This window comes from Strix aluco, chromosome 12 (genome assembly GCF_031877795.1).
Source record: "Strix aluco isolate bStrAlu1 chromosome 12, bStrAlu1.hap1, whole genome shotgun sequence".
Lineage (NCBI taxonomy): Eukaryota > Metazoa > Chordata > Aves > Strigiformes > Strigidae > Strix > Strix aluco.
The window spans coordinates 25,989,527-26,012,124 of NC_133942.1; the positions used below are offsets into that span (position 1 = coordinate 25,989,527).

General features: G+C 41.2%; 1 protein-coding gene across 1 annotated transcript in view; it reads right to left on the minus strand.

Moving 5' to 3' along the window:
• Nucleotides 1–22,390, minus strand: part of PRTG (protogenin) — an 82,661-nt gene extending 60,271 nt beyond the window's left edge. Inside the window, 2 exon segments of the mRNA XM_074837710.1 lie at nt 21,202–21,504; nt 22,303–22,390. Of these exon segments, the coding sequence (XP_074693811.1) occupies nt 21,202–21,504; nt 22,303–22,390 (391 nt within the window).
• Between the last annotated feature and the right edge of the window lie 208 nt (nt 22,391–22,598).

A 22,598-nucleotide genomic window follows, 5' to 3' on the forward strand; every position in this document is an offset into this window, starting at 1 on the left:
CTTGAACAAAAGTTCCCTTGGAGATGTCAGCTGCAATCTCATTTGTTTCCTCTAACACTTTCAGGTCCCCCTGATCCTTTCTTTAAAGCTCCTAATTCAGTGGCTGACAAATGATCACCTTAAAAATCTCTGTGCAGGAGTAACCAAGTCTGAGTATGTCCACCGAAGATCACTAAACTCTCCACCCTTTGGGTTGGGACTAGATTCTGTAAAAGTGTTTCTGGCCACACGCAGAAACACACACAGAGGCACAGCTTTCACCATCAGCTTCTCAAAGTTAATACCAGTCTGAAGTTTCATATGTAGTATTTTCTCTTCCTGAAAACTTGGAAGTCAAGTAAACTATTCTGGACTAGGTTTTTAGAGAACTGTACTCATTTCTTCTTTCTTTCATACAGTATCCTCTTATTCCTTCTTTCTTACAGTATCCTCAGAAAGTAGGAAAGTATATTGTCTTCTCCACATACAGAACAGAAACTACTGTGAGGAAGTTTCTGATCTATCCTTGTGCCCGACTCAAAAGGGTGCATGTTGAAAACAGTTGACAGGAAAGGAGAAAAAACTTGACAAGATAAGGAAAATTTTTCCCCCTGCAGAAAGAACTGAGAATAGCCTTTTCCTTGTATGTCCTGACTTTCCCAAGTTTCTTTTTGTTTCATTAAAAACAAAACAAAACTTTCTTCCCCTCTTGCAAGAGCTCTTTAGAAGTGCAAGGTCTAGAGACAGCGTCTCAAAGACAAAATATCATCTTTGGCTGCTCCAGAGAAAATAAACAAATGAGGCATGTGGTTCTGGAACAGTCTCCCTTTGGTGAGGCAGTTTTGGAAATGCAACCCCTTCCTACACACATGGACATCACTGAAGGCAGAAGCAAGCCCTACCACTGCCTTTTAACTACTGTCTCAGAAGTTTCAGTCCTGTAAATGTTGGTTTTCTGGGCACAGGACACTTCAAATGGCACACCAGACTCTCAACTTTTAAACATGTGGCTGGCTGTCTAAACTTTCCTTCTGGGGTAAAACTGTGAATTCAAAATTATTATATCAAGCATCACAATACACTAGAGGTCTTTATGATACTGATCCATTTTTTCAAGGATAAAAGCAATCACTTCATCTCAGGATATATTGTACTTTATGAAAGATGCTCTTCCCTTTTGCTAAATAGGCAGCATACGTCCACCATAAATTTTGGAAAGTGTTAACCTTAGCCATGGAAAGAGTTCATAATTAGCATGTCTGCTGTATGTTAAGAAAAACCATCAGAACAGTTAAAGAAAATTGGCTCCTCAGAAGTGGATAGCCACCCTTCAAAAAGTTTTCTTAAATGCAGAAACATGCACACAGGAACAGAAAAGTACAATTTGACAAAAGTGACTATTAGGCTGTACTGTTTCCTCCTCACTTCTTCAGACCACTGGAACAGACAGACACCTTGTTATTAATGACATATTAACATAAATGTGACGATAAATGGGATCCTAGGCAGCACCAATGTGCTGGAGAAGGTAAACAGGAGGATCCTAACTGACATACTACCAACACGAGTGCCTGATTTTACTGTTCGTTCTCTGGCCCATCAGGTGCTCTTAGAGCCACACTGAGATGACAATCCAGGAGAATTGTAATGCAGGGGCATGCATCAAAATTCCCAGTCTGTGAAGGAAGAAAGTCCAGAATAATACACCCAAGTGTTTCTGTTTTACCTTGGTAAAGCAGCTAATGATATTGCAACAACAGCACTTTCCACCTCTTGCAGCTATGTGTAAGCTATTCACATAACCATACATACTGCCTTACAACACCTCCATCACTTAAGTGGCAAAAAATATACCACTAGCACCCTTCCCAATGAAACCAGGCATATACAGCACCTCAGGAGGTATCACTAGCACTGTTCTAAAGGAAATAAAAGATTGAGGCTTAGAAATATGTGGTTCTATATATTCAATAGTTTATTGATGCTGTAACTGGCATAACCTACTGAATCATGTAAACAAGCATGAAAGATTTGATCTTTTCACTTCAGGCATCCCAGCTGGGGTTTTCCCTTCTCACTCTATCTATCATCCAGGCAACAGTGTGTGGCCACAGAAGTGCACAATAAATGCTAATGCACTTATCAAGGAATTCCCCTCTGCTCTTCTGCAGACAAGAAATGTAGGAAATCGTACAGAAAAGGCAACAGTAAGCCACATTAACCAGCTTCAAAGCTTCTACTTGTGTGGCTGCATGCATTCAGGAGAAAGAACACACCACTTTCTGCCTTGCAAAGACTGCTTTCCTTCAGCAGTTTGCCAAGTGATTGCCTTCTAGTATCTATGCTTAATCCTACAGATGCCTTTCTTTGGAGTTGTTGCCATTCTGTGAAGAATTAGTTCTGCTTAATAGCCCAACTGTTGCATGGGGAACATCCAGCACAGTTTTGTACTTTATGACATCAAGAGAAGGATCAGAACACGAGCAGGATCATGCAACAAAAGACGTATCCTTTCACAATTATCCTGATTTGTCATCAAAAAAACCCCAACCACCCCACAAAGGAAAACAGAAATAGAAAATTAAAGAGCGACTACTATAATTCTATGGTTCCTCACAGAACAATCCCACAAAGAACAATGAAAACGTAATAATAATCACTCAGTGCAACACAGAAGAGACAATTTCAGCACTGTGCAACAAGAGCCTCCAGCACTGTAAGCGCTAAAGCTGCCCCATTCTGATCAATGAATTTCACTGCAGATGCCAGCAGAAGGGTAAGACCTCTATTTAGCAGTCATGTACCTTTAAAAATAAATAAATGCTATTCCTGGCTAAAATAAAACAAGACCCTGAGCAGAATGCAATACCCGCTCTTCACCTCACCCTGCCCAGCTCATCAATCAGAGCGAGCACTGCAGAGCACATCCCAGGACAGGAGCAGGGCCCCACACATTCCTCCACTGCACCGCCCACCACTGCACCTCCGCCTTCCCTCACATCTGGGGGGAGGCAGAGGAAGAGGTTTCATTTCATACAGTGGCAAACTGACACCATCCACATACGAATGAGCGTAAGCTGATATGGCGGTGCTGTAAGTCTTCAGACTGTCAGAAGTGCTACCCCTGAGAGATACGAGCACTCTCCATTTTTCGCTTACAGTGTTTCAGAATCAGCATCCTAGGATGAAAGACACAATTTCACTGCAAAACGCTGAGGAGAGGCGCTGGGAATTCAAGCCCTTCAGCCCCCTCTCCAAATGTCAACATTTCGGCATTCCCGGGGGAAAGGAAAGAAGAGATGCCTCCACTCTCAAGGGCCAAACGCCTGCAGCTCATTTCCCTGTCACCAAATACCCCCCGCTACTGCATTACACACCCCAGAGATCTCTCCGCAGTAACAGTCTTTCTACAGAGGGGACTAACAGTAAAATTCTGAATGTCTTAAAGTTTGAGAGCAGCAGGGAGAAAACCAGAAACAAACTTCACACAAAAAAACAAGTAACAAAAGGCACTGTCAGTACTGCTTATTTATTGAAGTTACTTAAATCCTCTAACTAGATGTTTATCTGAAAATTTCTGGAGGTAGGGAAGGGGGAAGAGTTAACAACTCTTGCAATTTTCACATAAAAGAAATCGGAAGTATGGCTTCCAGATAAAAATCACATTGCCTTCAACATCCTAGAAATCCCTGTATTTTTTCCCCAAGTATATTTCTCTCACTCCCTTATGTGTCTCGAAAATACCCTGCAAATTTGTTCTGAATGCACCACAAAAGCTCTCATATCAAAGGCAAACAGAAGAAACCAAAAAATTTTGTCTTCAGAGGAAGTCTCCTTGCTATGGCTGTTGACTGCTTAGGTGCGAGGCAATAGTTAATTTCCAGTTTGCCTAGTCATAGTGCAAGCAAATAACCATGTTCTTCTAAGTAGGTAATAACCTCTTATATTCTCTAATACACAATGACAATCCATATTCCTTTTCCATGATTTTCAAAAGCTCTTTTTTTTATCTCCAGCTCAAGGCCACAAATCAAAGCCACCAGGAAGGCGCCCACAGAAGTATTATCTGGAGCACACAGAAGCTGGTACTCCCGACTCAGACTTCAGGCTCCAGCTTGGAACGAGCAAACTCTGAGAAAGGGGACTCATCCCCAGGAAGTGCAACTGCAGACATGAAAGGAATACCACCAGGCTTCCATGAAAGAAGGAGGCCTAATTCAACAGGTGTTGTACTTATCCCAGATTTGACACATACACAGAGGTGTATAACAGAAGAGTTAAGCAAGGTTAGATTATCTCAGACTTCCTTCCTCTCCTGTGCTCTTAAAGACAGTTAAGCCACTCATTTATCTCAACGAATACAAAATGCTCCCTTTCCCCTCAAAAAGAGGGAGAGAAAAGAATACAACAGACCAAGCCTCACTGTATTTTCTTCTAAATTATGCACTTATACTTCCATCAGCAAAAGTGTAACACCTTGGCCTGAAGCCAATCAGAAATCCCTCATAATGCGTTCAATAAGCCAAATCAAAACAATACATAGCTTATGAGAGTGGGGTAAAGAAACTGGAGGGTCATATTTCATCTGCTGCAGCTCACCATGTTCATTCAAACCGAGGCAGAAGGTTAACTGGCAGGATCTGCTCTTCAATGCCTGTTATTTCCAGTGGAAGGAGGCAAGCAACAATGTTCTTTCCTCAGTACTTCATGAAGAAGGTCAGCAAAAAAACCCTAATGCTAAGGGAACACAGCCCAGCTTGAAGGAAAGATAGACAGAAGAGCCTGGCAACACGATGAAAAGGGAACACACCTCTCTAGTGCAACTCAAAGTTGGTTTTTGGACACATTAATTAATAACATTGAAAACATGATTCAAGTTTCGTAAAGTATGGAAACACCTTCCTCTTGTTTTAAAAAAAGGGATTCTAAACTAGCAGACAAATGGACAGATAGCACTTGAGCATTTGGAAAATGCTGGGTTTATACAACAAACTTCTGTTCATAGGGTGAAAACAGGGACTGGATAGAAAATACCAGGTTCTACCCTCAGCTTTACAGCTGCCTGTGTTGTCTGTAGGAAAGTAATTTATTACTTTGTTCCTGTAGAATTTATTCTCTTCTCAGTTTTCTCCACTTCTAAACCAGAGGTAACATACTAATATTTTACTTACTCTAGGTAAAATTGCTTAACACCATATATGAGAGGTAGTAGGAGCATTAATGTTCATATACCATACACATTAAGAGTGAGATTAATAGAGAGTAATATTCTTAACCCTCCATCATATCAACTAACCACAAAAATCCACGGATTTGTTGGCAAAAAAATGGTGAGGTGGATGAATCATAGAACGGGGGGGAACAACAAAAAAACAACAAAACAAAACAGCTCTATTGCACTGATGGAATTGAAATGATCTGTCCCTCTTCATGAGCACCACACTGCGCTCATAAACTAAATCTTTCTTTGATTGAAGGCCAAATTAAAACGGAGCAATGCAGGAACTCTTCTGACCCAAAAGTAATCCACTCAATCATATAATGCATCCCCTTCCTTTTAGTAAAATGAATAGCCCTCCATAGAACCTTTTTCTTCCTTGACAAGTCCTTGACAGAAGAATGTGAATCTGGACAGTTAAATGAATCAATCACCAGCTGCTAGTCTAGGGCCAAGATGGTGAGCCGAGGGGCCTGCCAGAGTTCACTGACCACTGGTCAAAGCAGGACAAAGGCTCTGCCTCTATGAATAGCCTGCTTCTGGGATCCAAAGGTCACTTAGCTGCCTTGGAAACCGTCCCCTTTGGTTATTTAAAGTTCTCAGGCTATTCTGCCGCAGATATTATTGTTTCAGGTGGTCACCATCTTTCCTCTTCACAAGTTCGTGAAAGGCCAGGCAACCATTATTTAGATAAACACAAAACAATGGCAAACATGGCAGCAACTAAATAGTGAGGAAAGGAACAATTAAAATAAGTACAAGTAACATTTTACATTTCCTCACAATTCCATCTTCTGAACATGCCTGTGAAAAACATCCTCAGAGAAAGAAGGTCCCAGCATGCAAAGGGCCAAATCCCCAACAGGATGCAGGTGCATACCTTGCACTGAAGGCACGAAGTGTTGAATACTTCGCTGCCTTTGAGGTTCTTTACATAAATGCGTCAAGAAAAAAGAACAAAAAAAAAGAGTATCAGGGCTTTTCTCTAGTCATGACTCCTGGGCTGTATTTCCAGAAAGCTGCCCTATGGCTCATGGTAAGACCTGTAGCCTAACAAGTAGGTGGTACTCTGGGCTACATGCTGGAGTAGAAGAGACACTAGTGGCTACGTGCTTGAGAGAAGAGACAGACCAGATGAAGGAAGAAGTGAAACCCACAGGTGCTAACTCTTCCATAGCACTGGAGCCCACAGTCCTCCTTGGTACTTACCTGATACCATGTGCCACAAAAAAGCTCTTCTCCCATACACCAGCCGTAAACAAATTTCCTCTCAGTCAGGTCACAAAGAGAGTAAAGGTTGCACTGACAAACACCAGAGAGCATACAGGTAAGCACTCACCTAAGCCCTGTCCACACAAAAGCTTAAACTGTAGTCAAAAGTATAAATTACACGTGGGTTTTGTTAATACTGTGTTAAAATGGTTTCCTAAATCAGATTATGCTCCGATAAATAATACTACCAACAGGTTTATAAATGTTGCTGCAGACCTCTACAGTATCTTCACTGATCAGTAAACCTTTATATATTAAAAAAAATTATCTGAGGATTATTAAGTTAAAGCTATTGTTAAAGACATGCTTAGACACCAGCCCATGTTTTGGTTGAATCAAAAAGTTCTGATAAACTTATTTAACTTGCCTCAGAAGTTGTCACAGTGCCCCTCTGTTACAAGTCCTTTTTCCCTGACACCTTGCCTATATAAAACTCTAATACCTTCAAGCATTTTTGGTTTTTGCTGCATTACATACATCATGAGATAAATGAAGCTAACCCTTAAACTTTCCCATTAACACAGCATTGTACATCCACACACACAATATGAAAATTTCCAAACCCAAATGCTCAAAAGTTAGGAAACTGAAGAAATGAAGCTGCTTATGTAACTGATTTGCCCTGTTTATATACATGCTTTCGGAAACAATCCAACTGCACAATCACACTTCCCCCACTATTCACAGCACCAAATGAATGGCGCTCACATAATGAGCATCTATTCAATATTTTGTTTTCTCTTCTCTGTTCAGTGTGTGGCCTCATTCCTTATTTATTACACTCTATTAAGCACTGCCCTGAAGACACAGTTATTAACTTCCCTATGGTCTTTTCTACAGGGCTCTGCACTACAGTTCTTCACAAATGTTAATGCATCTACTCTTACAACATCTCAAGGTGCCTTTCTATTATTATTTTAATTTCACTGTTGGGTATGGACAAACAGTTGGATAGTGGCCCCAAATATTCACTAAATTTAGGTGTCCAAGGTAAGACACTGATCCTTTACAGCACTCCATGTGTTGTGACCACAGCTCCCCCAACTTGCTGCAGCTCCGACTGATCAAACCTCAGAACCTCGTATCAAACACCGAGACCACAAGAAACATGTAATCACATATTTCCCATGAAAAGTAGGGACAAGATGACTTATGTTACATATTGTTGAAGCTTCTGGCTGAAGCAGTGAAGCACTTTAAATCCTCCAAAGCTCCCAAATGAGAGATTATTGTCTTTCTGAAGTTCCCAAGGGAAGTTCAGGACTCCTGGGTCCACATTCCATGTCCTGAAAGATCAGCTCCTTCAATGGGCACACTCTCTTGAGTCAGTCTTCGCCAGCCCCTGAGTCCTCTCCCAGTCCCAACTTGTACCCATGGCAATCTCCAAACCAGGCCAACCCGAGGCCTCACTCCACAAGCTTTTCCTTAGTACTAGTCGCTTCCCACCGATGCATTTCTCTTACCCTTTCTGACCTCTAGACGCATGAGACCACTCACACCTCCACCTCACCCACTTCCCCTCCAGGTAATTAAACCACTGTTTTCACTTAATTCAGCTTTCAATGCCAGCTGGTTTCTCCAGGCAGTGTTAGATCACACTTTAGCTGCTCATTAATTCAGAACAGGAAAAAAAGGCAAGTCCACAGCTGCCTAGGACTGCTTAGAGGGAAAGTCCAGCTCAGTGTTCACAAGCAATATGGTCATCACAAACAGCATCTTCTGCATCTCTAGCTAGTCAAGCTGAGTAAGTCTGTGCTGAACATGCACAAAAAAAAAAAAAAGTTTGAGATTTTTCCTCAGAACTTAGAGACCAAATTTGCAAATATATTCATAGCAACAGCTAAAACTACTTCCAGACACAAAGACCACTTCTCCAACAAATCCCATGCCTCTGTTCCCTAACCAGACATTCCCATGCTATCCTAATAAAAAACAAAAATACAGAAAAAGCAGTTTCATCTTAGATTTGTTCAAGGTAACAGGATAAACAGTCCTGCAGAAGTATACTGCATTAAAAAAAAGTTAAAAGCAAAGAGTTGGATGCTGATATGGCAAATTTCTATCTAAAAGGTTATCGTCTCAGAAACTTAGCAATTACAGTGCTGCAATATAAATATTTGGTAAATTTAACAGCAGAGTCCCACCAGCCACCTTAGAACAAGATCATAATTTCCACAAAACAATAGAGCAGAAGAAAAGTCTACCAGTGGTATTTTTTGCGAGAGTCGTGATTAAAAGCATCAACAGGCTTTATCTCTACTATGCAAAAATAAAGTTTGGCAGCCAATTCTCCTTCTTGGGGTGAGTGACAGGAAGACTTTCTATGTCTTCTTAGAAAATCACGTTGGTTCTTTTTCCCATTGATACAACTCTAGGCTCTGCTATTCCTCCAGAAACAATCCTGCTAGGAGGACTATAGCCAGGCCCCCGGAGAACCATTCAAACCTATCCACCTTACCTAGTGCAAACATTTTGATGATTTTAAATCAAAGTAACACCTGAGTGAAGTTACCTTCAGCTAATCTACCAGTTAGTAGCTGCTAAAAAGTGAAGACAAACTCTTCCCAGAGAGTCCCAAACCCCCACTGCTCTTGCTTGCTTACCTCTAGCCAGCTCTAGCACTTGTCAGGTAACACAGAAAGCCAGTTCAAATCATCACAGCTAATCACATTAGTTAGGTAACTATCTAGTTTTAAAAAAAGAGTATTTTTTCTGCCAGGCTATCAGTCAGATGAGCACCACAGACTGCACAAGGGATATGGCAATAACTGCATCCTAGTCTACATTTCCAAAATTTCAGAACCAGCGTCAGCCACTTTTTAAAACATGATTTATTGTTCTCTTTTTGCTAAGTAGTGGATTGATTAAACTTCTTTATATCCCATTGCAGTTTCTTCTTTAGTAGCTTCATGTTCATGTTGTCAGTGGACTTTCATATCTAGTACACATCAAATATCCCACAGGCTACTATTAATGAAGGGCATTAAAGAAAACGTCAACATGTCAACATAAACATTCATCTAAACACAAAGCACAGACTTTGAATGTGCTTCATTCTCTCAGTAGGATCTACTTCTAGTATCACCTCTGGTGCACAAAGTGTAACGTGCCTTTGACATGGCTCTAAAAGGAAAGAAATACTGTTTCTAAACTGAAGTGTAATAAAATCCTTCTTGAGAAATGTTTATTATATTCTCAAAATTGACCATTTTCAATAAAATCTCTGACCATAAAAGAGGCTAATATACTACCATGTATCTCATAACGATACCTATTAGCAGATTAGATATGTCACCTTTTGTGCAGAGAAATAGTTTCTTGCAGTTATTTTACGACAGATAGCATAGGTTTTTTTAGTGCCTATTTTTTATTATTATTGCTTATTTATCTCAAATAAAGTAATGCAGAAACAATAATTATGTTGGGGGGGAAAGGGGGGAATAAAGCACTGTGTGGATTTCAGGGATTCACCATCTGAAAGCTTTTATTCTTCCACAGTGAAGGAAAGTTATGACCTTTGACATGTGGCCATGGTGCCAAAGAAACTGCTCATAAATGTGTGTCAGTAAAGAAGCAGAAATCAATAAATTCATTTAATCCAGTGAACTATTATGTAGTGAGACACAATATATTTTAAAGACGCAACTGCTCTACTCTTTCTCTCAAAAGACAAAAATTTTATGTAATGGATTTTTGGATATTCAATTTTTGGAAGGTCTAACAATCTGAACATTATCTTTGACCCATTAATAAATATTTTAGTCAGTTAGGCCACAATTTGTTAGTACATTCATTCCTGTTTGGAAGATCCCTGATACAGTTGGATTCAGGTAGCACTAGCAGGTAGGCAGATATCCGATTAACAACCTCTACCATTATTAGATAGCTATCCACAGGAATCAAACACGCACAGGTGTTAAAAGTGCATATTTTTTTCCACACTGGGTGCTCAAGAGCAGAACGAATGAGATATTGTTCATCATTCCTAACACAGCAATTTTAAAAGACCAAATGAAGCATTGCTCTACAACATACATTATAAAGGCTTTCAACAAAGCATTTGGTCATCTACCATCTATTTTATGAGAATCAGCAATAAGCAACATCAGGCAATGACGATGACCATTAAAAACAAGTACTAAACGCCATGTGATGGGAATGTCACAAAAATCCCATCAATGCTATCAAGAATTCCATAGTTAATTCTTGTATACTGTATCAATGCTTACCTCTTCTAGCGTTTAGTACATCCAAGAATTCCAAACACTATTTCTAACAGTATTTATGTTTTCTAAAGTTCACAGGGGTGGGGTGAGAAAAAAGAAAAGAAAATTTACTAACTGGAATAAACAACAAATTCTACTAATGGGAAACAAAAACAAAACAAAAAAATTCCCATACCCAATTATATCTCTACTTCTTAAATAAATGAAATACTAATTTTAAGAGCATAGGCATCTGAATACAAATTCACATGTACCTGTTCCATGAGCCACTGGCGCAGAGCACCGTGGATCTGTATTATGATCATTTTTACAATAGTTTGGTCGTGTGATAAAATTGAGCTGCCTTCCTGGCACAGACTGGCTGAACTAACAAAAGCAGTATCCACTTTCAACCCCTATTGAAGATCAATGATAAATCTGCTTGCAAACTGTGAGGCACAGGGTTGCATGCATAAATAAGCATTAAAAGCAAGGTGAAAAAAAGTCATATACTCACCTACACTTTTGGGGAAGGGGAAGGAAGTTTCACCCTTGTAATTTGGGACAGGCTATGTACAAAGTTTCTCTCTCCTCAGGCAAAATGACAGAGTCGTGCCAGAACTCCCAGAGAATATTTCCAGTTACATCAATGTGTCGGATGTCACAGACAAGTTTAATGAACAAAATGATAAATGTCTGTGAATGGCTTCATAAAGTCAACGAATTCTCGTTACAAAGAACATACATAATGCACAGCTATGCCTAAGACATGTGTTAGTTATTAGAGGTTTACTAGAGATCTTGATGTGGACAGTGAAATGGTAATTTAACAATTTACACTAGTTATTTTTCTGATAAGTTACCTAAACAATTATTACATTGAAGATTGCACAAGCAGGAGTAAGCAAAAAAAATATTTAAAACTCTTCTGCACGTACAAAGACCTTAATTTTAAAGTTTCTTTGAAAATATAATGGCTTATTTGATAACTTCCAGTTGTAACAAACGGCAAAACAAAAAACAATACTGTATAACGCTGAAGAGTTTTTATTGCACATTGTAAGGGCTATCAAAAGAGCTTTTTCTTAATCATAATTATTATCTGATTTTGAACTGACAGCCAAACCACTTGAGACAAGATATTACACTTCTGTCGAATCATTTTTACCTCGTCTAAATTTGGGGTCAAAACTGACCTCAAAGTATCTTATGACACTTCCCTCCTCTGCCACAGCTGTGAAAATAAGCTCCACTGGAAAGTACCTCCTTCCAGTCATCAGACAGGAATAAGAAAGCGGGGGTCGCCAGAAGCAGTTTTGCAAATCTAAAACAATGATATAGCATGTATGTGACAATTTATAAAGAGAAAAAGGAAAAAAACCCAACTGACTATGCAGCAAAATCAGCCTGCACCTGACATGAGAAAGAGTGGGAACATGGGAGAGGACACAAATGATGAAAAAAATCTGAATATTGGAACAGATCTACAAATATATTAAAAGCTTTTCCATTTGATACTTTTTCCTCTCCACTTAAGGTGTACAGGAAGTGAGTGTCTCAATACAGCTTAAAAAACCTGACAATTGCACTTTGTAAACAGGCCGATAGATGACTTTTATGATTTTAGTGGGAGAAGGCTGACCGTTGCTACTTTGCATGAGAAACTCATGCTGCAAAGGTTGAGGAGATGTAGACAAGTAAGTTATTTTTCTAATCCTACTTCATCTTGTTTTGTCTTTAACCTGAAATGGCTCAAAGGAGAGCCAAAAAAAACCAACAAAAACCCCCAAAACCTCAAAACCCTCTTGACTGGAAGATTCAGAAAGATCTTTGGTGTAATGCAAGATCTTAAAAGTGAGTCATGTGTATCTCTCAGGGTGTCCAAAGATGAGCTAGTACACATGTGGTAAAATCACAATGAGCAATTAAAAACCCAACATTTTTTCCACTTTTATAGCTCTACCAATTTGCCAGTGATAACATTAAGGCATGAAGATTTTGCACAAGAAATTCTGATCTCCTGAAATGAGAAGAATCAATGAACAGGATTATTATCTGAAGACTCTAGAAATCAAATCTGAAGATACAGAGTTGCTTCTGTTCACAAAATCCCCTCCAGTTTCCAACATTTATGCATCACTATACACAAGATATACATCACAAGCTGTAAAGACTTAGTTTAACTGCCCCCTAGCTATGTATTAAAAGAACACCAGATGACATGTTTAATGCTTGTAATAACTTTCACGGACCCCTTACCCCTGGTCAATCAGGTGATTATTTCTTTCAAAACTGTCTCTTGTCCGCAAATCATTTCAAAATGGAACTACTGCACCTCAGAGCTAAAGAGCAAATTTCCATTACATATACTTCTAAGACAAGGTAGATAGTTGCTATTATTAAATTCAAAAATCATAATTTTAGCATGTTCTGAGGCTAGAGGACTAGCACAAAGGAAGTTTTGCTGCTTTGCCATCCATATACCAGACAATGTAGCCTGGAGCTGTTTGTCCCACCTAAAGCTGTGATTCAGGAAAGCCTACCAATTTGGGACAGAACTGTAAACTTGCACAGAATGGACAGGCTTCTAGGAGCTGGGACAGAGTGCATCATGTGTTCTGTGATCCTCACAAGCCTCCACGCCCATAACTGCAGGAAAATCTACTTAATGAGTTTTCTACCTGATTTCTAGTTTTATAACAAAAGTTCTTGTCTGTTCTCAATTTTGCCAGAACTTTGCAATCAGTGCATTTCCAGCTATTTCATATTTCAGAAGCCATTCCTTTCCTCAAAACTTTGCCTATGTGCAGAAACAACCTCATAAAATAATTTTCAAATAATTGTGTATGCAAATAATTGTGTAATTCAAATAAGTGTGTATTCTTACTACTTTAGTCAGAAGAGGAAATCAGTTTATACAGGTATAAACCCCAGAACCATGATTACAGAAGATTAAATAGCTGCACTCCTTGATGACTTTCTCCCTCCCCAGTAGCTAAGACCCCAGTAACCCTTCCAGAGATGGCGAAGTAGTATCTTGGTACATTGCAACATTTGTCTCAAATTCATCATTAAATTCTGGTAACAGCTTTGGGTATAAAGCTTGTTGTCAGCATTCCTATGTCTTTTATAACATGTTCATTTTCAGTATTTCATTTGTCACATTGCATTCGACTGATCTGACATCAGTAAATGAGAATGTATTCACTGAATACTATCACAATTGCTACAATGAAGTGTTCAGGCTAGAAGCAAACATAACTTCCTCAAGCTTAACTACTGAAAAATATACATTTTCCCATTTACCAAACTCCGGCAATAGCCTGACCACAGCAGGAGTTTTAAAAGCTGTTTAGTGTGACGGTGGCACAAAACCACTGGGTAACCCTGAAATCTTTACCCCATAAAATACAAAGATTGCACATCCTGCCATTTTTGTGTTATCATAATAAGGATCTAAGTGAACTTCATGAGTACACAGCAGACTTATGTGCATCCAGGGGGAATGATACCTAGATCCTACTCCCCTAAGCTGCAGATGCAGTGATGGGTCAGAAACCTCCTACCAGAAGCCCAGAGACAGGCCATTGAGAAACAAGCACTTTGGAACAGGGCCTTGAGACGGTAACTGTATTATCCAGAGGCCACTTAGTTTATTTTGTCTTTGTGAGCATTCATGTTCATGAAGTGAAACTTCCACTCACCTAAGGAGATCAAATTCAGTTTCATTGAAAAAAACCTAACCAGAATTACAGTTGAGAGTTATGAAACAAAGTAAAAGCAGTAAAGAAAATCTGTCTATTACTTTACATTGTCTTCTAATATATTAGGAAGGCCATTTCCCCCCAAAACTTTTACACAGAGAAAAAACAACACAGAAGAGGAAGTTACAATAATTTCATAAAGTCACAGACAAACCTCCACACTCCAATGGTTTCACAACCATCTCCTTCCTACGTCTGCTGTTTACCTCCAGCTATTAAAAGTAACAATTTCATTCATACAAATAAAAAAATGTTTCTACTATAGATGTAGGTTTTGAAAGGCTGCCAGATGGATTTCTAACTCCCAACACAGATCATCTAGTGATTTTTTTTTTCACCTCTAACTCAATTGTTGAGACAATCAACTTTAAAATGTAGATGCTGCTAAAAACACTGCTGCTTAAAACCTACATAGAGGTTGACCCTAGTAACTAATGTTGACCATACAACCCACACTTACTCAACAAAATGTAGAGACTTGACATTGTTGATTATTTTTTCACTTAGGTGGTGATTACCAGTTATAAAGACTGGAAGTAATCAATCCCAATTTAACAGCTGGGCCTATTGATGAAACAGAAAGAAAAAAGCCCAATGCAAAACTCAGCAAAAGATTACGTCCACAGTTTTGGAGATAAGATATGGAAAAATATGGAATCCTGAGGAAAACACACAAAAACTAGACACAAATTTGTCCAACAATGGAAATTACCATATTTCTGCAGGAAAATGCTTAGTAACTTTTAAATTCTTCCTCCAAGATTCTCTTTTGTCATTGTCTTAAATTGTTCTGCACACCATCAATAGCCACAGCTGTTAAATTGTGAAGACGTGACAACAAGTCTCTAGGCAAACAACTGCTCAGAGCGAGATCCTTTTCTTTAGGATAATCAGAGCTGGCTGACAAAAGGGGGCCTTACTGAATGCCCTTTCAACAATTTCTACACCAAGAAATGCAGAGAGAGAGGGAGGGGGAAGAAAGGGAGCAGTGGGGGGGAGCACCACACTGCAAGAACAGAACAGTATCCTTTCCTGCCATACATTGCTTTGCAAGTAGAAAAGAGATCTCAGTAGTTTACGGCATATATCACACGTAGAACTTGCACCAGGTAAGAACTGAGTGCCTCTAGTCACAGCTTGGAACAACTCTAGCATGGTACCATGTTTTCCTTCAACATTTCTCATGTAGGTGAAGGTTTTATTAGCTACAGAGTACACTGCCAATAAGACTGAGCATGCCTTTTAAAAAAAAAAAAAAAAAAAAAGCTGTTAAAAACTTTATACATTATAAAGTTACGGTGATAAAAACTAGTAAAAACCGTAACAGCTTTGGCCTTACTAGCTAGGAAGAAAAAGCAAGGGCATAAAATGTGGCATTATGCTTGACAAATTTGAAACTGAGGTGTTGAGGAAACCCATAAAAAGCTCACTTCTCTAGTAATGTGGTAGTAGAAACCAACACTGTTCATGTGCACTAGGTAAAGTTTTATACATTTCTTGTCCTGGCAACAATATAAAAGCCCATCCCTTAGTCTGTGGAAGAGCTACAGATCAGTCATTGCTGAAAGAATAGGGAATGCCCTAGTGTCAAAAAACTCCCCAAAAAACCTGTAACAGTTATGTCTTAAAAGGATGTTGACAATTTCTTCCCATAAAGGTGTTATAGAAGCTCCAGTCAAAAGATGTCTGGGGAGTTCTAGAGGAAAACCCTACAAGAAAAAGAGTTAAGAAGGAAAATACTTCCCAGTTTTCTTATTTCTTCGGTGTATCTCAGTTAAAGAACAAAAATCTTACTGCTCTTCTTCACTGTTATCAACTGACATTGCCAACTGAGACATTAAACATCCTCCTCCTGCCTTAAATACTGGAATTGAAATGCACTAAGGATCAGCCATGTGCACTCTCAGCTTGGAAATGGATTCTCCTCTTGGGACATTCCAATCAACTAATCTAAGCAATAGCAATAAGGCAGCACTTGTAAAAGCCTAAAAGAAGAGCTTCCTCAAACTGTCTGTAACCACACCAGTTCTACAGCATTAAGACTTTGCTCTCTCTTTTAATACAAGACCATTGTCTACAACTGCCATTTGCCATTTCACTTCCACCACAGTCAAAAAACACTTCTGCCCCCTAACCCCCACCCTTCTATCTCAGAATTTGTCCCTCTCTCCATTACTATTGATAACAATTAAACATACCTTTGAGCTCTACATGCATTTGGAAGACACACAAAATGACAGATTCCAAACAATACGAAAACTATATCGTTAGACCACAGCCACTAAATACCTGGATTTAAAGCAAGATATTAATTTTTAAAAAAATTAATAGCAGAAGGGCAAAATGTTTGCCTACACACATGTTCCATAAAGGCCATAGTTTGATGAACATTTATTTTTGTGACAGTCTAAGTTTCAGCAGCCTTCCTCTGTCCCCACTAAGCCTTCCCACCTCCACATCGTTCCTCTCAGTTACGCCAGTGCAATCACTTGTGAGTGGCTCCATGACAAACTGCATCAGGGAACTCATTTGGGTGAAACATCATCTTTTGTTTTAATTCTATTATTTTAACCCAGATCAGTTCCCTGTTCACTTAGCCACACATGCAGCTGTGCCCACACAAGGGCGGGCACAATGCAAAAGTGGGAACAAACAGCTGGAACTGCTAAGAAAGCGTGATTGTCACAGTACAGAATAAGGCTCAGCTGGATGCACTCTTAAGTGCAAATCTCTAAAAGCAAAGCAAAAGATGTTATTAGGATATCAAAACATAAATATTGCCAATTATTGGCACGACAGTGGGACCAGAAGTCACATCACTGCCACAGCAGGTAAGCAAAATTACAAACCTTCCACAAAGCATAGCCTGCTATGCGTAAAAGGCCCAGCGTCTCTCAAACCGCAGTGCAGCGTGCACACGCAGTTTCCCTCCAGGAGCACGTTCCCAGAAACATTCTGCTTGCATAACCTTTCACTCTTGTGAAATGTAGAAACCTGTACACGAAGAATTGGGCTTACATTTCCTGTAATTCACAAACATTAAAACCAATTCAGCCAATTTACAAGAGGAGAAAGGGTTATCCAGGAATGCTCCTACCCAGCTGTATATATCCCATCCAACCATCTTAAGACTTCAATTTTCACTTCTTGTGAAAAGGAAATAAACAATGACCGTCCTGTCCAATCACTGCCCAAAGCCCATGTTACTAGCTTCAGAACATGATCCACCTTCTCCATTTTTTTCTTACTGCTATCTTACTGGATGTCTACTTTTATTTTTAGACAGAATCTTAGTTAACTGTGATTAAACAGTCGTAATTTTAAAATGCAGGAAGACAAAAATCTCATCTTATTTTTGGCTGATTCAAAGTTGTACCAAAAGTGCTTTAGACTTTCTCCACAGCCTGCACTCGTTTTATGTTCCGTTAAGAGAGACCTCTCTTAGTGGCAGTGGCAGCAGTAAGTTCAATTCTGAGTAAGACATTCTCTTTACTGCTAGCATTTTACCCCCACATGTTGCTTCACAAAGAACCACACAGGAACCTCCTCATCTCCCCCCCACATCAATTAGCCTGCTTTGGAAGCAACTACAAGCATGTACTGAAACTAATATTTATTTTACCTAAGCAACACCTCAGCCCCACAGTTTCCTCTCAAAAAGTAGGGGGATCTCACCAAAAAAAAAGCCCTAAATCAGTCAAATTCTTTTGTGCACGGATGAACAACAGGAAAGCAAAGCCTTGGGGCCTCTGGGGAGGAACCCTGTCCCTGCAGACCTACTCTGATGTGCTCGGGAGATAAGGCTCCATAGTGACACTTAAGGAAAGGCCTGCTCACATTTGAATTTCTGCATTCCTCAAGAACAATTCATGGCAATCACTAACTTTGCAGAGGAGCTACATGAAAGCTTTGGCCAATGAATGAGGGTCATCTGCTCTTTATCACAAGGGTAAACCTCATCCTGGCCAGTTTCTAACCTTTTAACCCTGTGAATTCTTAATTTGCACATGAATAATGGAATTCTTGCCAAGAGTGCAACCTTCAGCTTCCAGTTCCTAACTTTAGAAACCAAGAGCTGATCTCCTTGTGTGTTCAAATCTTAAACTCTCGGACAGATTAAAGTTTTTGATTTCCAAATGCAACACTAAACATTACAATTCTGAAGCAAAAGATAAGCTTACTGGCAAAAGCTCTGACCAGGCAAAGTAAAAGAACATCCTCGCACCCTGCTGCTACCAGCAACTCAAGAGAGCATTTGCTTTTTTCCTCTAAAGAAAGAATGCCCATTTAATGCCTATTCTCCACCTGTTTAATATGTATAGTTCCTTCTGTACCCTGACCACAAGGTAATTTGCTTTCGCAACAACCGACAACTGCTTCTAAACAAAATTATAAGCCTACAAAATCCCCCACAAGACTTTAATTTATTTCACTTAAAACGTCTGCAAAGTTCAATCAACTCACAACAGCAGGCAGAAGAACTGTAAAAATGAGATAAAAAACTAATTTTGCACGTGTTTTATGGACTTCAAAATATGACGATACAAATTACTGCCTTATTTCACAGCTTTACAGTAAAGTTGACATTCTGAAACTGGTCAGATTAGAATATGACTAATAAGAAGAGACTGCTACATAGGCTAACTTCATGTTTGGCCACTAGTTAACCACTTAATCACTAAGTCAACAACACCTACTGTGATCATTATGGATCCACTATCTCTTCCAGTTTTCTCCAACAGCCATAGGAAACCTTTCAAGTATTCAAAGAAGAAAAAGAAACCTTTTGTCACAGTCTTACAGGGGAGGGAAGAGGAAAAAAATAAGAAAGAAAGAAAGAAAAAAAAAACAGGCTGCAAAACAAGAGTCTCACTCCACAGCATACAATCTATTGGTTCACAACTCTTTCTTGGTGAAAATCTTTCATTATCAAAAAAAAAAATATTAAACCATCTTTTTTGGTGAAATAATGTGCATGCAAGAAACAAACATTCATAGAAGTTCCCTACTGTCTGAATAAAACCAGATGCAAGTGTATTACTATGCTGTAGTACTTTCTGTAGTGCTCTGTACTATTCCAGAAGTTCTGATACTGAGCACAGAGCTCATCCTGCAACGTCTCAGATTTAAAATGGCCCTGAATTTTCCACAGTCCTACACACAGAATCCATCATTCACCGCTTTGCTTTGTGTTTGTTAACAACAACAAAAAATTCCTATCCTCTTAAGAAAGGTTTTCTTCAGTCTGTTTATTAACATTGCTGACACTCTGAAACCTAATGATGTGAATTTAAATGTCAACAGTATTAACACTTCCCTTTTCACCATTTTATCAAAAGTATCCAAGACCTGCTTGGTCTATTAATCCTGTATGTGAGTAAGATGCCATAGTACAAAGTAATACATAGCCGGGGTTTTGAAATCAAGATTTCACAGATCAGCCTTATACAGCATGTGAAAAACTTATCACTTACTTGGGAGCCCCTGCTTCCAGGCTGATTTTCAACTGCCCAGTGCTCTGGCTCACTGAACAAAGTATTTGACACCTTCCTGGGGTATCTTATGGACAGTTTTTAGAATCACTTCAGAAGCACATAGGAAAAAAACTAACAAATGTTAACATTCACGTATTTTTTTACATAAGCTAATGTACCAATTGTATTAACTTGTTTCAGATTGAATTTAGTGAAACTTGCAATTACAAGTCACGTCAAGTTTCCATAGAGGTACCAGCACCACAGTTTTGTGCAACTTGCTGCTAAGAACAGGGTTGAAGAGGTCAAAGTAAGCCTTTTCCTATTAGATTAAGTTCATCAGTTAAGTCCTATTATAGAGGGAACATGAGAAGACTACATAAACTGTGCACTCTCTGTGTCATACTTTCTTTGAAATGACTCCGTGTACTTTTCGGAAGTGTTGTAGGAGCAGTCTACTAGCACAGTTCTCAACACACATCTATACATTTAAAGACACTAGGAAAATGGAGGGCAACGCACACTCGGGGTCAGACAGACTGCTAAAGCCATAAAGGCACTTACACACAACTATTTCCTTCACCATTCATCCAGCAGTAGGGAGTCACCCTAGAAACACAGCTCTCACTTCCTAGTGGACCCACGTAACAGGCCCTTATGGTCGGTTCCAGAGGACCCTGAAGCAGTTCCAAAAGGGACAGCACCCACATCTGCTTGACTGAACACAGGTGTCAGAAAACCAAGGGCTTGGTCATATAATCTCACAGTTGCCCAGAAAACCTTTTCCCTCTTCCCTCTCCCAAAGACAGCCATCGCTATTATCGTTCTGCCCTGCCCCAAGATGGCACAACACAACATCAAGTTATTGAACAAGGAATAATAATTTTATCAGATTTGTAGATAGCCCTTGTAAGGCTGCCTGAACATCACTTGAGAAAAAAGACCCAGGACTTTTGTAGCAGGTTGTCAGCAGAGCTCTGCATCACTACCTGCTCTGGAACCCGGAGACCCACATGAGCCACCCGCACAAGGCAGCGCTGCCCAAGAGGTCTCACAGGTGGCCGTGCCACTCCTGCTCCATCAGGGACTCAAAAAGGGGCCAGCACAAGTTTTGTTCGTTATCTTTAAACATTTAAAAAGAAACAAAGGTTCTGTGGAATTTACTTGCTCTTTGACTTTGTAATTTGTCTTTCCAGGTACGCAATCAAAACGATAGGTTGTTGTGCGCTGCTCAGTGAATTGCTGTCACAAACTCGGGGACAGGTTAACAAACAAGAGCTGGAACTTACTTGCTAGTGTGAGGTGGCATTTTTGACTAAGTATGGCCCCGTATTTGTTCAGAGCTAAGCACTGGTAAAATCCTTCATCAGACAGCTCTCCTTTCTTTCCTTCCACCTCACTGATATATAGCGAGCCATTAGATAAAGTGTAGATCCGTTCATTTTCAGATACTTTGCCTCCGTTTTTCAGCCATGTGATAGTTATAGGAGCTTCACCACGAGCCTGGCAGTCTAAAACCACTGGATCCTTCCTTGAGACAGTAACGTCCTGAGGCTCTTTCACAAAAAACAGTTCACTAAAGCACCACACTCCTAAGAGAGAAGAAAAAGATGTTGCCCGTAAGTATAAACGTGCACTTGCGAGTCATTTTGCTAAACCCACGGCACGAGGTAAAACTATCGGTGTTACAGGCTCCGAGGTCTCCGCGCCCTCCAAACTCGGGGAAAGCTGCGGTCCTCCCTTCAAGGGGAGCAAAGCCCTGGGGCTGGGAAACGCCCGGCCGTTTGCCTCCTGCTTCTCAGGCGGACTGTGTCAGGGAGCTGAAGAACCTTAAACACGGCGCGGCCACAACCCGGGCTCGGCCCCGGAGGCGCAGGGTGCCGAGGGGACCCCCGCGGGGCGGGCGGCGGCCACACAGGTGCGACCGTTACCGCTGCCGGGGCAGCGCCGCCCGGGGAGCCGCGGCGCCCGCGCCGCTCGCTAATTTTACAAGCCTGGCCGCAGGAGCCGGAGCGGGATGAGTCGTAAAAGGCTGATTTTACAAGAAATCGTTAGCGAAACCCCCTCCCCGCCGAGCGAAGGGGCGGCAAACCGCCGGGCGCCCCTCAGGGCCCGCCCCGGGGCAGCCGCCCGGCCCTTCGCAGCCCCCCTCAGCTCGCGAGCGCGGGGCTGATGAACGGCCGCTCTGGCGCGAGGGGGGCAGCGCGCCCCCTGCCGGCGGGGCGGAGCGCCCGGGACCCCTCCGCGCCGCCCGCCCCGTCGCGAACAAAGCGCCCGGCCGCGGCCGGTTCCCGCTCCCGCGCCGGCCGGTACCGCCGATGACCGGATAAATAAAGCCACGTGCGGCGGAGCGCGGGCGGACAATGGGCCTCCGGGGCGCGCGGACTCACCTGGCAGCGGGAACAGCAGCGCCCGCAGCAGCGCCCGCAGCAGCGCCCGGCGGCGGAGCGGCGCCATTTAGCGCGAGGCGGCTGGCATGCCCCGCCGGCCGCCGCCACACAGCCCGGTCAGCGGGCGAGGGGAGGAGACAGGGGACGGACGGAGCGGCCCCGGCGCGCCCGTCCCGGCCCTACTCTCCGCATCTCGTCTCCATTGGCCTTTGGGGAGGAGAGGGGCGAGGGGCAGGGCCGGGCGGGGGGCGGAGGAGGGAGGGACGCCGCTGGACGGGGCGGGCCGCGGTGGACAA